Source organism: Spea bombifrons, chromosome 4, assembly GCF_027358695.1.
Source record: "Spea bombifrons isolate aSpeBom1 chromosome 4, aSpeBom1.2.pri, whole genome shotgun sequence".
NCBI lineage: Eukaryota > Metazoa > Chordata > Amphibia > Anura > Pelobatidae > Spea > Spea bombifrons.
In genome coordinates this window covers 54,379,793-54,395,164 of record NC_071090.1, presented here as the reverse complement: position 1 = coordinate 54,395,164, position 15,372 = coordinate 54,379,793, and the positions used below count along the sequence as shown (strand labels likewise).

General features: G+C 37.9%; 1 protein-coding gene across 1 annotated transcript in view; it reads left to right on the top strand.

The window, feature by feature from the left end:
* The first annotated feature begins 240 nt into the window (after nucleotides 1–240).
* LOC128491362 (ankyrin repeat domain-containing protein 26-like) overlaps nucleotides 241–15,372 on the top strand; it is a 37,297-nt gene continuing 22,165 nt past the window's right edge. The window contains exons 1-10 of the mRNA XM_053463681.1: nucleotides 241–622; nucleotides 6,961–7,075; nucleotides 7,389–7,562; nucleotides 8,422–8,528; nucleotides 8,798–8,935; nucleotides 10,473–10,591; nucleotides 12,788–12,830; nucleotides 13,147–13,216; nucleotides 13,675–13,723; nucleotides 13,824–14,044. Of these exons, the coding sequence (XP_053319656.1) occupies nucleotides 420–622; nucleotides 6,961–7,075; nucleotides 7,389–7,562; nucleotides 8,422–8,528; nucleotides 8,798–8,935; nucleotides 10,473–10,591; nucleotides 12,788–12,830; nucleotides 13,147–13,216; nucleotides 13,675–13,723; nucleotides 13,824–14,044 (1,239 nt within the window). The 5' untranslated portion in view covers nucleotides 241–419. The remainder of the gene's footprint in view (nucleotides 623–6,960; nucleotides 7,076–7,388; nucleotides 7,563–8,421; nucleotides 8,529–8,797; nucleotides 8,936–10,472; nucleotides 10,592–12,787; nucleotides 12,831–13,146; nucleotides 13,217–13,674; nucleotides 13,724–13,823; nucleotides 14,045–15,372) is intronic.

Below are 15,372 nucleotides of genomic sequence, written 5' to 3'. Positions count from 1 at the left end.
GGTTGTCCAACGTCCTGACGTAAGTCATGTGTTTTTATATTGCAGGTAATCCGGCTGTTTAACTGGAGGCCAGCCTTACGGCAAATTTATGGGCTGGACTCCACCAAAATGGCGACTCACACGGAGAGTGTTTCGGTTCAAATCTCTCGCGTTTAGAACCAGGTTGTAACTACGCTACCCTCTGTTGTCATACTGAGACGCGGTACGTGATTGGCCTATATGGTTTAAGACGTTATGAGCGTCAAAAAGGGCATAGTAACGGGTAGCCAGATTTTTAGGTTGCTGGCGATTGCTGTTTACCTTGGTGATGATGAAGTGGAAGTGCTGTGTTTGGAGAGGCGGGGAGTAGGGGGCGAATGCCTGTATGGTGAATCCGTCTCCGTCTTATTGATAGTGATGTTATAATTCTACCTCACAAGATGAAGAAGTTATTCAGTTTCGGCAAGAAAAAGAAAAGGGGTATGTCCCCGAGCCCCTCGGAAACGGGCAGTGTGCTCTCCGGCTACGACGTGGAAGTGAAAGAGCTGGGCAAATTACACCGAGCTGCCTCCTCCGGAGATGTGGATAAAATCAGACAGCTGATCAGGAAACATGACATCAACGAACCCGACAAAGACAGCAGGTAAGGAGGGCTGCAGGTTGCGCGGGCATCTTGCCCTCCCTGGCATTTGGTAAGCTGCAAGGGTCCAAGGAAGCCCAATACTTTGCTATGATAGCCATGCCCCCCCACTGTGGGTTTAGCATTCTGTTCATTCATTCATTGGATCATTAAAGTAAGACCTGCCTTAAACAGTTAACATCATCACGTTTATTTATATAGCGCCAGCAGATTCCGTAGCGCTGTTACAATCCGAGTCGGTAGGATAAATGTAAAATCGCAAACAATAACAAACGGGTACAAAAGGAGAAGAGGGCCCTGGTCTTGGGAGCTTACAATCTAGTCGGCTAAGGACTATTAACTGAAAAATCCACACTGCCATCACCCTCAGGCATCTTCTGCCGCTTGCCCTTGCTTGTGGCATCGTATGGCTGACGCCATGGCATAACTCTTCACGTCATCCACACATCCATGCCATTATTAGCTTTAATTCACTAAATTATTCCTCAATATTTTACAGCTTTCTGAGCAGTGTGTTGGATTCTGGATATAAATAAGCGCCAGCTTTACGACACCCGCACAGCTCTTACGGGTGATCTCTCTCTTTCCATCCACGCAGAATTAGGGCAGATCTGTAAAGCTTATTCAGTTGTAAGAAGATTACCTTGTGGTTCCTTCATCATTTAATGTCTTTCTTTCCTCCTCTACCATGCAGTTAGAGAACCTAGTCCGCAGGTCATGTCCAAGTTGATTATGTCGCCAAAGAAAAGTAATTTTTTGTGTACTTGTTGCCATAGAGACCACAGCTTTTGTACAAAACAGAGGTGGTTGTAAATGTATTTTATTTTAAGTTTAGGTATATGTTTTATGACGGGCTTTCTTCTGTACCTTTTCTGTCTCACGTTGGAAAGGGCTGAGTTTTCTTCCCCAGGATGAGCTGTCAGACATTACCGTTAAAGTTTTGGAAGTGCTATATTATCTTGTGTGTGTGTGTTCATTTGTAGGAGAACACTTTTAATAAATGATATAGCATGTTTTATATAGAGGCTGAGGAATCTGTGCTTCATAAACATTATTATTGTTCATCTATTCTGTAGAATGTATTGTACATAAGTAAACACATTTCAAGGGTTCCAGTCTTTAATGCGGAGTTCTTTAATCATGTAAACATTTGTTGTTGTTAATATATATATATATAATTTCCTTCAGAGGAAATAATAAAATGACAGATCAGGTAAGGTTTATTTACTTAATATGTCAAACTAACTAACTAAATTGCTTTAAACCATCTGAACCATTGGCATCAGGCTGACTTTTAAGTAACTGAAGTGGCAGCTGCCTATTCCAAGTCCGTAAATGTAGCAGCTGATTGCGTTTTGCACATTGTAACACACAGTTTATCTTTAGTGAGCCATATTGGAAAATAAAAAACACCACACACACCTGCTACAAAACCAATTCTTGTATACGCAGCACCTTTGTGTTTCGTTATACGATAAACGCAGCTCAGTTTGGAATAATCCGATTAAAAGCTGTACCAAATGATTTCTTTCTAACTGCGGCGTCTCATCCAACATGGATCTGTCACAAAATAAACTTCGTAAGGAAGAATACGGCATGAGAAATGGCCATATGTTATTTTTACCAAACCAAATGTCTTTAAAACGCTATATGTCTTTATGTTTGCACTCATTGATCATTTTATATGACACATTTTAAATTGTTTATAACTGTTGTAACTGGTGCAGAATTCAGGAAATAGTAGGGGGTGAAATTATTTCCCTTTGTGCCCAAAAACACCTACCTGAGGGTATTTTGTTAACTTTGTGTTTTGCAATATTTGCAATTTTAGCCTTTTTTTTAATCTATCACCTTATAAAAGGAAAAAAATACTATTTTTGAGCACAAATCCTGTGATTATGGCTCTATTACTGCCCATAGAATTCAGACAAGAACACATAGACTCACTGGCCACTTTATTAGGTACACGTTGCTATTATCAGATTGGACCCCCTTTTCCTCCTTCAGAACTGCCTTCATTCTTTGTGGCATACTTTCTACAAGGTGCTGGAAATATTCCTCAGAGATTTTGGTCCATATGGACATGATGGCATCACGCAGTCAGAGCCGGCCTTAGGTGTTCCGGCGCCCTGTGCGAACTACTACTCATCAGACCAGGCAACGTTCTTCCAGTCTTCCATTGTCTAAGTTTGGTGAGCCTCTGCGGATTGTAGCCTCAGTTTCCTGTTCTTAGCTGCTGCATTAAGAGATGGTATTCTGCATACCTTGCAGAGGTTGTAATGAGTGGTTATTTGAGTTACTGCTGCCTTTATGTCATCTCAAACCTGTCTGCCCATTCTCCTCTGACCTCTGACATCAACGAGGCATTTTCATCCTCACAATGGCCGCTTGCTGGATATTTTCTCTTTTTCTGGCCATTATCCAGAAACCCTAGAGATGGTTGTGCATGAAAATGCCAGTATGTCCAAAGTCAATTAAATCCCCATTCTGATGCTCGGTTTGAACTTAAGCAAGTCGTCTTGACCACGTCTGCATGCCTAAAAGCATTGCGTTGCTGCCATGTGATTGGCTGATTAGCTATTTGTATTAACATGCCATTGAACAGGTATACCTACAGCGAAGGAAAAAATTATTTGATCCCCTGCTGATTTTGTACATTTGCCCGCTGACAAAGACATGATCAGTCTATAATTTTGGTAGGTTTTTTTTGAGACAGAATAACAACAACAAATCCAGAATAATGCATTTCAAATAAGTTGTAAATTGATTTGCATTTTACTCGGTGAAATAAGTATTTCATTCCCTTATCAGCAAGATGTCTGGCTCCCAAAATGCAAATGTGGCCAGTGAGTGTATGTGTAGTGCTAGATTAGATCGGCCTAATGGTTCTAAAAAATTCTAAAGAATGTTTTTAAAAAAGAGAAAAAAATCTACCGGGCGCAACCAAAGCCACATGAAAATTTAACACAGGACTGCCAGCGCCGATTCCAGGTTGAAACCACTGCAACTGTAATATGAGCAAAGCATCCAATTAAGATCAAAGTAATTGACAATATAAATGTTAGATAACCTTAAGTTAGCCTTACTATGACCAATATGCACTGAGACTTTTTTGTAAAGTCCAGTATAATTACACATTTAAAAGGAAAGCCGAACCTATTTCCTGGCACTTGATATACTTATCACTAGTCTAAGGAGACCCCACCGTGTGCATCGCCGAAAGGGTATCCATTAATTTCAGCAGGAGTTTTTTCCCGCCGCTGATTGGCTGCTTCAGTTGTCAGACCCTGAAGCAGATGGGGATCTAGAGCTGCAGCTTCTACCTAAAGTCATTAAATAATGCATATTAAAAGGCTTTCTTATGCATTCTTGTTTGGCGAGGCCCTTAAATCATACATTTGCATAAATCCTGGAAATCTAACAAAGCTCATTTGAACTGAACACTTTAAATGCCTAAAACAAAACATTTTGAACAAATTTCACATGTTAAGTTTTTACCAGTTATGAAAATGTACCTTTCTTGGCTTTCTATCAGTAATCTTTCACTCTTCACTGGCCATGTACACATGAGGTGTCTTTAAATACACGTATTTTGCTTATTTGAATCTGTAAGCATACTTAGATGGGTTTATTTAGCACAGAAAACTTTAAATTAAGACACTTTATAGAGATTTGTAGATTTTTGACACTTTATTGTCTGAGCTTGATGCCAGGAATTTATTTTCAATCTTTACAGGTGAAAACCTTCTTCATTTGAAATTGTCTCATGTTCTAACCCCAATATCAATTTCTTTAATTGATATTAAATTGTAAGACTCACCTTTATTGGGTCTCATACATTTCCCTTTTTGTACAGATTTACAGAAAAGCCACTCTCTGTACTTTACTGAAAATGTTTTCCGATTGTTTGAAGGAATACATTTTATTCATAAATTGAACTATCCAATATCCTACATAATTCTTTGGCATTGTATGAATGCTAACAATTTCATCACACCCCTGGTTTAATAACATCACACCCCTGGTTTAATTACATCACACCCCTGGTTTTATTACATCATACCTCTGGTTTAATTACATCATGCCTCTGGTTTAACATCTGCCTGGTGAGCTCTTTAAACCACTCAAACACTAATAGGGTTTTTTCTCTGATACAGCGCTACCTACTTGTCCCAATGACTAAATTCTACTGTCATGTCGGTGTTGCCATCTTCATGATGTTCTTCCCCCTGTAGAGGTTTAAATTATAACTGTAGCGTGTGTCATTCCTACACTACAAAGTGGAAGGGGGGGAAGCCACCACCACCACCATCACCACTGCCACCACCACCATCTTCTTGGTATATACTCGCCAAGATCACCCCCCAGACATCTTTCTGTGTACGTGGTCCTGACTAATTGCATTTACCAACAAGTGCTTTCCTTAAATGCAGTTTTGCATATAAGTAACTTTTTTTTTTAGACGCAAACCTGTTTCACTCGTATCCATTTTTGATTGCTGGATAACATGAGAAGGAATTGCTGCCTGCATTTGTTATTCACTTGATACTCTCCAGCAGCGACACACTTAAGAATATGTGGCTACCTTATAAATAAATTACATGCGTGCTGGCTGAATGCACAGGGTCGCTTATCCACCTAATTCGCCGACGTTTATAATTTAATCCTCGTTCAAAATCATGCAAGAAGATAAGAATGCAGATTGATCACTCAGGTAGGTATTTGTGTTGTGACCTGCTTTTAGTCATGACTACGGCGATCACCATATTATCAGTGGGAGAGTCTGATGAGAACATTCTTACTGTGCGTCTTTCTTAAGCCTCCCTTTCTTCTACAATGCCGATGTATTTCTCGCCTCCGTAAGAATCCTTGTTTCAGGTACTATTGGAGTGCGGTATCTCGCTTTCATGGTGCACAAGCCTTTAAACGACTTGATTGTTATTCAAGCTCTTCGCTTTGGGTTGGGACTCCGGTTACCATAGGCATAGAATTCCGTTCTTAAATGACAGCGCGTAATTAAGTTTGTGCATTATTTTGAATGAAAGCAAAGGTGGTGGAATATATTCTAACATGTTCTGGTTATATTGAGTGCGTATGCTGTTGACAATTAATTGGGTATTTACATGTATAAAATCCTAGGAGCCAGGACGTAGCAGGTCGGTGTGATTGTTGTGCAGAGAACGTTACCCAAAATCTCACGTGACTTGCCTGTGGATAAAGGAAGTTTATAGGAGCGAAATAAAGCAAAATCAAATTTCTGCTCACAGCATTGTTTAAATCTTTCTAATGGGAGGTCTGCACAAAAATGGCTAGTTCCAAATGACTCCTATGATGACCGTATGATAGTCTCACAAAGAACTTTTTGTTGTGTTATGTTACGTTTAGGATCATTATTTCACAACCAGTTATTTTTTTTTCTTTTTACCTAGTTTACAAAGGAAATGTTTTTTCCCCAAATAATGGTCATGCTATTGAAGTAAAACCGAATCTGTATATATTTAATACTTCCTCGGCAGTTTGTGATCCCACGACGGCAGCAGATTGTTTTTGCTTAGTGTTGGCAAGGAGATCTTGCTGGGTTGTTGTGGAAGCCATATGGTGAGTGTATAGCATGCTACCACCTTACACTACATAGGGACTCTGATCACAAATCTAGTCGCTACTATATATCAGAGAACTATCGCACGTGATGACCTTTTATCTGAGGTCTTCTATGCGTATGTTTTAAAATGTGTTTTTACTTGAAGTCTGTTCTCATTATAAAGTGATGAGGTGTATAGCATAAAAATGTATAGCATAAAAATCAACCTATTTGTTCTAAATCTTTTCTCTTTGAACAAACTGGGTATTTTAAGTAACGTCCTGCACTGGTTACAAAGGTTTACTAGATTGTAAGCTCCCAAGAGCAGGGCCCTCTTCTCCTTTTGTACCAGTTTGTTATTGTATGCAAGTTTCCATTATTCCACTGATACAGCGTAACAGCGCTACGGAATCTGCTGGTGCTAAATAAGTAAACGTAATGTAATTTATTTACCTGTTTATGGTGATGGAGCCTATAGTGAATTTCTTAACTTTCTTAAGTTCACATTCAGTTAACTAAATGTACAGATAATTGCTGATAGTTTACAATTGTGGATGTGTAATGAATATTATGCTCTTCTACAACCTGTTTACATTATGAGTTGTGATCTACTGGCATATTTCTGTCTAAATATTACACCTTGTTTTTTTTGCTTGGCGAACACATGGCCGTTTAAATAGTCCGGTTCCTAATAGGGGACCTTCTAGAAAGTATACATTGCGATTAGTCGATCCTCCTAACATGGTTTCCTCTTTTCCAGAACACCTCTGCACCTTGCTTGTGCTCTTGGCCATCCTGATGCAGTTGCCACGTTAATAGAAAACAAACCAAAACTAAACATATGTGACAATGACCACCGATCTCCTCTAATGAAGGTATAGTTGGAGCCTTATATATTAGCTTTAATATTCAGCGCAATTTGACTTTTTATTGGGGGGAGGGGGGATTTAAAACATGCCAAGTACCATAAACCTCAGTTCGTTCTACCCTGCCGAATAACATCATGCCTTCCCAGTTCCTATTATTTTACAAAAAGAGTCTCAGCTTAGGTTATCACTTCTCCACCAGCACATGTTTAACACCAGCCCTGACCACACTGCCGTGCGTATATATATATATATATATATATATATATATATATATATATATATATATAATTTTTTTTTTAATTGTCTGTTTAATTTCTAGGCTATCCAGTGTCAGCAGGAACGCTGCGCCACCATCTTACTGGAACATGGAGCAGATCCTAATGTTGCGGACATCAATGGCAATGCTGCCCTTCACTTTGCTGCACTTATTCCCTCTATGCCCCTAGCAGTGCAGCTGCTCGATCATGGAGCTGACATCAATGCTTCGAACAAGGTAAAGGCGCATTGTAGTATTCCAGCAGCACTAAGAGTACTAACTTTTCTCTTGTGTTTTTTTTTTTTATTTATTAAGCTGACTCTGATGATATGAAGAAGCAACTTCATACCCCTGTGTCATCTTTTCATGTATTAATTCATTCCCTCAAGATTGTAATGTTGCAAGCAGAGGTCTCTCTCCGTTTAATGTATCGTTTTGCCTTAGTCTGTCAATTCTAGTCTTGTCATACCCCTTGAATATATGTATTGTATTAGGCGCTGTGTAAATTGTTGGCGCTATATAAATAAATAATATTAATACTTAAATCAAGCATTCTTGCATTCTTTATGCTATTATGTCATATATAAAAGGCAGTATCAGGAAAGCTATTAGCCTAGTGATTTTGATAAAGTTGTTCAGCTAGAGAATAACTAGAAAGATTTTTAGTCTACATGAAGATCCAAGAGATCCAAGGTTGGGACTGTCCCAAGATGATGATGATGATGAAGGTGTATTGTGGGGGAGGGGGGAATCTTATTCTAGTTTTACTTTGTAATAAATAATACCATAAGCAGCAATTGCATAAAAAAAACTAGGCATTTATTGGCAAGGCCTTTCAAGTTATGCCACAGGTCAACAATAACATCTCATTCTTTTTCTTTCCATTGTTTATTCCCTGTTAAATTTTAGATTTATATTTAGCGTAGAATTATCCTAGACACTATTTTTGTTGACAGTTTAAGAGTTTTCGAGATTTCAGGGAACTCCCATCAAATTTTTTTTATTACTATAGATTTTTGTTTTAAAACATTTCTTGCTTTTACATACATTTTTGCATGGACACCTGCCTTTACTATTAATAGTGTTCTTGTTGTAGGAAGGGTGCACACCTCTTATGCTTGCAGTGACAGAGAATCATGAAGAGATTGTGGAATTTCTCCTTAATCAAGGAGCTGACGTAAATACCGTAAACAAAAGTCACAGGTAATTTGTTGTTGTTAAAGCATCTATATATATATATATATATATAATATAATATATTTGTGTGAGGACTAAAAAAGATCGCCATATTGTAAAAATACAGAAGATGTTTAGCTTACGGCCACTCCTTGAAAATCAGTATCCTGTCAGCCCTAAATTTATATGCTGAAGGAAAATGCACTGGGGTATTTTAATGATCAATCCTAATGCCCCTGCATTGCTAAAGACATTGCTAAACCTTAAAATAAGTTGTCCTTTCTAATGTTTTACAGAACGTCTCTTTTGATTGCTGCTAGCAAAGGATATATCAATTTAGTGAAAATGCTGTTACAAAACAATGCTGACCCCTTTCTAAAAGATGAAAAAGGATGGACGCCTGATGATCACGCTGTGGTGAATGGACATCATGCGTAAGTTTTGCATGTTTCTTGGATGTGCGTTTTCTTTTAGGCAGCTCTTTAAGGTTCCACCTGTCCTATCTGAAGCAGATCCTTGAGGCTGTGGTGTTCGATACAACTGGTTGGAAATGTGACCGTTTATCTTGCATATTAAAGCATCTTGTACATTTCACATAAGCAGCACATCTCTTGATTAGTGTGATATTCCTCATATAAAGCTATTGTCCCATTTGTAAAGTTAGAAATCCCCTCTGGTGGCATCTGACAGATTTGTTCCACACCATATAGAGTGTATACGGCTTTAACTGATATCAGTTTCTTTAGCAATTGGAGTATATCACACCGCGTTATTATTACTCACACACAGTATAAAGAAACAATGAGAATAATTTACTTATTGGGATTTTTGCCATCAACCTTGATGCAGATACCATCTGCATCCATGAACCCTCAGCCAAAGCTGCATTGTATTCCTGATTCAGTCCATGAAGAAGAGGTAACACACTACATGTGTCATGTGTGTGTTGTTTTAGCTGCACGTGCACATCTAGCACAAGAGATTGCCTACCTCCTCGCAGTCCCTCTGACAAAGTATCCTCATGGCTCCTTGTACTGTAGTGTTTGCTTCAAGGTGCAGGAAGATGGCAGCTCTGACATACAAAATGCATTTTCCAAAACTCGTGTGTGTGTTAAAGACATGCAGTTTCGTTATTGGTCTATTCCATGGTGATCCTAAATATTGTGTCTTTTTCAAAAATGTCTGATGCATATTTCATCACTACAAATGTGCCTTTTGTTGAGTAGAAGGAAAGGACAATGGGGTTGGAAATAAAATGCATAGCTCTTTAGGAAAATGAAGATTGTTTGAAACACGATGTCATCTTAATTCTGAGTCAGCAGCCAAAATGAAATTACCATTCTAAGAGAAGCAGATTGATTATATGTAGATATAATAAAACACCATATCTTACTTCCATAAGGACAGGAGCATTTTCAGTTTCTATGGCAAAAATGTATTAGTACCTGCTTTTATGTTACATGGCGGCCAAGTGTCCCTGGTAAAAAGAATGAATGAGGCAATATTTTATATTGTTAAAAAAATATTTCCTGGAAGGGTTTGGGCATTCAGCAGTGCGAGGAATGATCGTCCTAGTGCTGCATATAGTTACAAAACTGTTCAATTCAACAAAGTAGAGGGAACAGGTCCTTCTAATGAAAAAAAAAAAAGCTTCGTTGTGAAATGGACCAACAATTCAGTGACTTTCTTATGTTTGATACATTTTGGTGTCACAAAATAAGACATTTGCCAATATACAGTAGCAGAAATACAGGTCAATATAATAGTCAAGTTCGTGGTCGAAGTGACCTATGTCAGACCTCTTCTGCAGTTTAACGGGACATATGTAACATAGTCTATAACGGTAACATGAAATAGTAAAAAGCCATACATTAAATGCAATTCACATCCAAGTGGTGTTTGTTTTTTGTTGTTTTTTTTTAAAGAAAATTCAAAATTAAATATATATATATGTTTTTGTTTTTTTTGCAGTTGCTCACATCTAATCATTGAACACTGTGCAAGAAAGCCAATTGTGACTCCACATGTCGGTCCTAGTAAGTTCAGCGCTACAAAGAGCATGGTGGGCATCGCTGCTAAAACCATGGAAGGTATGCATTTTCCTGTTCAGAACTGTATTCATGGTTAAACTATGCCAAATGCAAAAGATGTGTTCAATATCTTTTAATGTACGTGATATGACCACATGAGAATGTCCTAAAATGATACTATTTTGTTTAATGAAAACAAGAAACTGCTACAATTAGATGAGAGCTGCTATAATCAGAATGTGAGAACCATGCTTTTTATTATATAATTGCACAGAGTTAGAAAGTGACAAGTATTTTGTTATTGTCCACACTGGGTAAGTAATGGCAAGAGATACAGGTCTTATATATACATTATATAAGAAAATGTGCAAACACCGTACTATACAATGTGCCTTTATAACCAATTGTGAATCTTTATGATTAAAGCATAAATCCATTAATAAGTTAGTCCATCCATTGCCCTTTGTACTGCAGGGCATTTACATCATTATAAGTGGTTCAAGCAAGTAATCCCTTGAAAAAAAATCATAAAAAGAAATCCATTTGTTCTATGGTGCTGAATTATTTATAAGTCTAGGATTCTTAACATCGTTGTCTGCAAGAGTTAAATTGTTCTAGGTTTTGAGTCCATAGTAATTGCATTACATTTCATATACAGAGCTCTAGCAAACTCCATAGCGAGAATACAAATTTGCCAATAGCATTAAAAATGACAATATACAAAATTGACAATAACATGGAGTCGCTGGAATAAATGGAGAAGCGTGCCATGCTCGGGCAAGTCTACAGGTTACAATTGAAAAATTGTAATATAATAAATTGAATTTGGCGTACTGCCCAGAATAATCTGGCACCAACGTATCTCTATCCCATAAATGTAACCATCTGTGCTAGCAGTGGCTTGTAGGATGAGAGGTGAATGCGCTAGCAATTGTTGGCATATCAAGAAGTTTCTTACGTTTAGCCAGTTTTGAACGGGAGTTTGAAAAGCAGTACAAATACTGTATTTGCTCGATTAGAAGACGACCCTGATTATAAAATATAAAAGTTTTACTAGTGAATATTCACATGTAAATTATTTTCATATTTCCTTTTATTTGCCAACCTGCCCCCCCGACTTACCGATGCATTAGGTCACGCTGACGCGTAGATGTTCACCGGCTGCCAGAGAGGAGGATCCAGGTCCCCTGCAGCTTTGCGGGGGATCCTCTTCTCTGGCAGCCAGTGAACATCTGCGCGTAGACAACCTCCGCTGCTGCTGGCCGGTACTTTCGCCGGGGCTTCTGTGGTGGAGCACCGGAAGGTCATATCAAGCCGGCGCTCAGTCATAGAAGCCCCGGCAGAAGTGCCAGCAGCATCGGAGGAGGTTCACCGGCTGCCAGAGAGGAGGATCCGGGTCCCCTGCAGCACTGCTGGGGATCTGGATTTCAGTCTTGTAGTCAGACCTCTATTGGAAAAAACCTTGACTTATAATCGAGCAAATACGGTAGTTCATGTCAGACACATTTTGATAGTAACAATTTAAGTTAATATAACACAGTTAAGATAGAGAAAGACATACAGACAGGAACTGCTCAGTACGCTGTCAGCTTAATTCACTGTTCTATTGCCTTGCCTTGCTTTGATTGGGACAAATTGTCTATTGTATATCGTATAACGATTTCATTTTGGGTTTGGTCTTTAAAATGGATGTATGCATACGCAGATCGCATATCACAAATAACTTTACTTTACCGCATGATCATTGCTCAGTAATAGTTGGTTAAAAAGGGGGCTTTTTTTTTTTCGTGTGGTACTTTTAATACTTTAAAGATGATAACTGGTTGCGGTGTCTGCAGTGTATCCTACCGAAAGAGATATGGACTTCCTGCCCTCCGGTTTGTAAACCATGTCTGTAGTTTTGTCTTCTGTTGCAGACATTTGAATACAAGCAAAACCAAAAATGCAGCCAGCATAAGGAAACGGTTTTGTCCCCTTGTTTTTTCCCTTGTTTCTGTGTGTACATGCTCAAGTTATATCATCGTGACTCGGCTTGTGTTTGTATGCACTGTGAACAGGATTTCAACAGTTTCCCTCTTTCCATATAATTTATTTTAATTAGTTGTTTGTTTGTTTTTTGCTTTGTTACCAAATATTTGTATGTGTGTATATATATATATATATATATATATATATATATATATATATATATATATATATTATAATATAATATAAAAGCACAATCTATTTTAATAACATTTCGTTTTATGTTTTCAGTTACCAAGGACATTTCAGAAGCAGGTGACATTTCTGAAAGCAGGTGAAGTGTCTTAATTTTCTTAACTGTCTGTTGTAATGCATAATAAATATTAGTGAACAAATCTATATTCCAGTATTATAACCATTTTCATAAAATAAATGTTCCTTGTTGTATGCCCTGCTGCGTATATACCACTTAAAGAACAAAAATGTGAAGCAATGTAGTACTTTTTGATCCAATAAAATACAATAAATGTTCTATATATTATAGAATAATCTTCGTTTTTTGTTTTTTCAAACACTTTAAGATTTTAAATTTAAATGCAGGGTAAGTTCTTCTTCTTCATATTAGCCTGACCAAGTTCTTTTCTTTCCAGTGCCTCCCAAAAGTCAGGTGGTGTAAATTCTTGGCCTTCATCTGATGACGAGTTAGATTTTTCCCCAAAGGTAACCCATGCATTTATTAATATAATGAAAAAAAACTACATTTGTAAGGGACATGAAAGTCAACAGATAGCATGGTGCTTAAGTGAAAGAGAGAGCTGGTGGATTATTCATACCCACAGTAGTCTCTGTTTCATCCACTTACAAGCTTTTTTTCCAGCAGATTAAAAACTCATACAGCAAAGGTGCCATTGGTGGGGGGGTATGAAGCATTTTCTCTGTAAAATCATTGCTTTCCTTTATGTAGGTGTCTATCTTTTTTAACAGCTGGTCCATGTCTGTAAAAGAATGCTTGTTTAACTTGTGTTATTTCTGCCAATTTACATTACAAACAATACAAGCATCTAGATATTTACCTTTTCACATTTAACTTTATATCGTGTGTATATATGTGTATTCACAGTTTTTGAATTGTGCACTTGAACACAACATAACCATAACATTTTTTTTTCATTTTCTAGAAGAATTTGAGGCCAAATTTGAAAGAAATGCTTGACAAGAAGATAAATGGTTAGCGGCTTTCTTTTTTTAGTGTCAATATTGCTGTGTTGTCTTGCAAATATTTTGTGTACAGATGAATAATTCTGTGGCTCTGTTTGTTTTGATGTAGCTATCCAGAAACCTAGTGTTACTGCTGCGCAACCCATAAGCTTCTCTCCGCCAAATAAATCTGATAGTAACGAAGATTCCTTCCATGGTAGTGACAATGAAGATCCACCCCAACCTAATCCTTTTCCCCAAACCTTTTCCTTCAACCAACGTGTGCCTTGTACACCTAGCTCCTATCCAAAGCCTTTCTACCTGGCTTCTTCCCACCTGAGTCTTAATAAGGTAATTTTTTTATTCATGAATGTACATGGTGCTAATAATTACTGCCTTTGTTTTTGTTTTTCATTTCAACATTTTTACTGGGAAGAGACATGCAGCACGTCTAAGAAAGGAAATTTCAAAACGCTTTCATATTCTGGTAGGCAAAATCAAAAAGCCTGTAAAGAGGCTTGTGCTGGTCCTGTTTGTCAAAAGGGCAGCAATGATGTGGAAGACTGCAGTCAGGAGGGTGATGAACATGATGACACTGGTGCAAGTGAAGAGGGAGAAGAGGTATCTGAAAACTGTGAAAGCACTGTAATAGAAAATGCACCTGACAATGGTGAAGATGGCTCTGAAGAGAGTGAAGATGGAATAGAAGATGGATCTGAAGAGTGTGAAGATGTAATAGAAGATGGATCTGAAGTGAGTGAAGATGGAATAGAAGATGGATCTGAAGTGAGTGAAGATGGAATAGAAGATGGATCTGAAGTGAGTGAAGATGGATCTGAAGAGAGTGAAGATGGAATAGTAGATGGATCTGAAGAGAGTGAAGATGGAATAGATGATGGGTCTGAAGAGAGTGAAGGTGGAATAGATGATGGGTCTGAACATAATAGAGATGATGATAAAGATGGACGTGAAGAAGTAATAGAATATGGAATATCTGGAAATGATGAGCAGTGTTTAAATGAATGTGTACTCGAAAGGACTGTTGAAAATCAAGAAGACACAAATCAAGATATTCTGGTCTGTGCATCTAGTGCTTCTGAAAATAAGGAAGGTGCTGGTGACAATGAAGCTGCATCATTTCCTGATGGGATTTCCAGTGATGCACCAGAAACCCAAGTCATTTCAAATAGTGATGTTCCGGTGTCACTAATAATTGGCTTTTATGAACATTCAGATGCAAATGCAGAATCTCTAATTCAAAGGGAAAAAGGCTCATTAACATCCAATTTAAAATCTCAAGAACCAACAGAATACCACAGAGAAATGATCCCCCGAATAGTTGATGGACATAATCAGATAAACAATATCCTTATGTGTGGTGGTTCACAGGAGATTTACATACTGCAAGGCAAAGCAAGCAATCTAAACATCTGTATGAAAGAAGAAAAGACACTCCATAATGACAGTGGAGTAAATGAGCGTGGGCATTTAGATCCGACTTTGGAACTTGAAGATGTAAGACGTTTGCCAAGTCCAAATACTTTTTCTATGTGCCAAATCCAGAACAGTAACAAAATAACAGACTAGATATGTACAACTAGTTAAGCCTAATAATGTCGCATAGTGGTATAGTTGTGTATAGCTAACGGTGGTTTATTAGAGGAGTAAACTCTATTCCT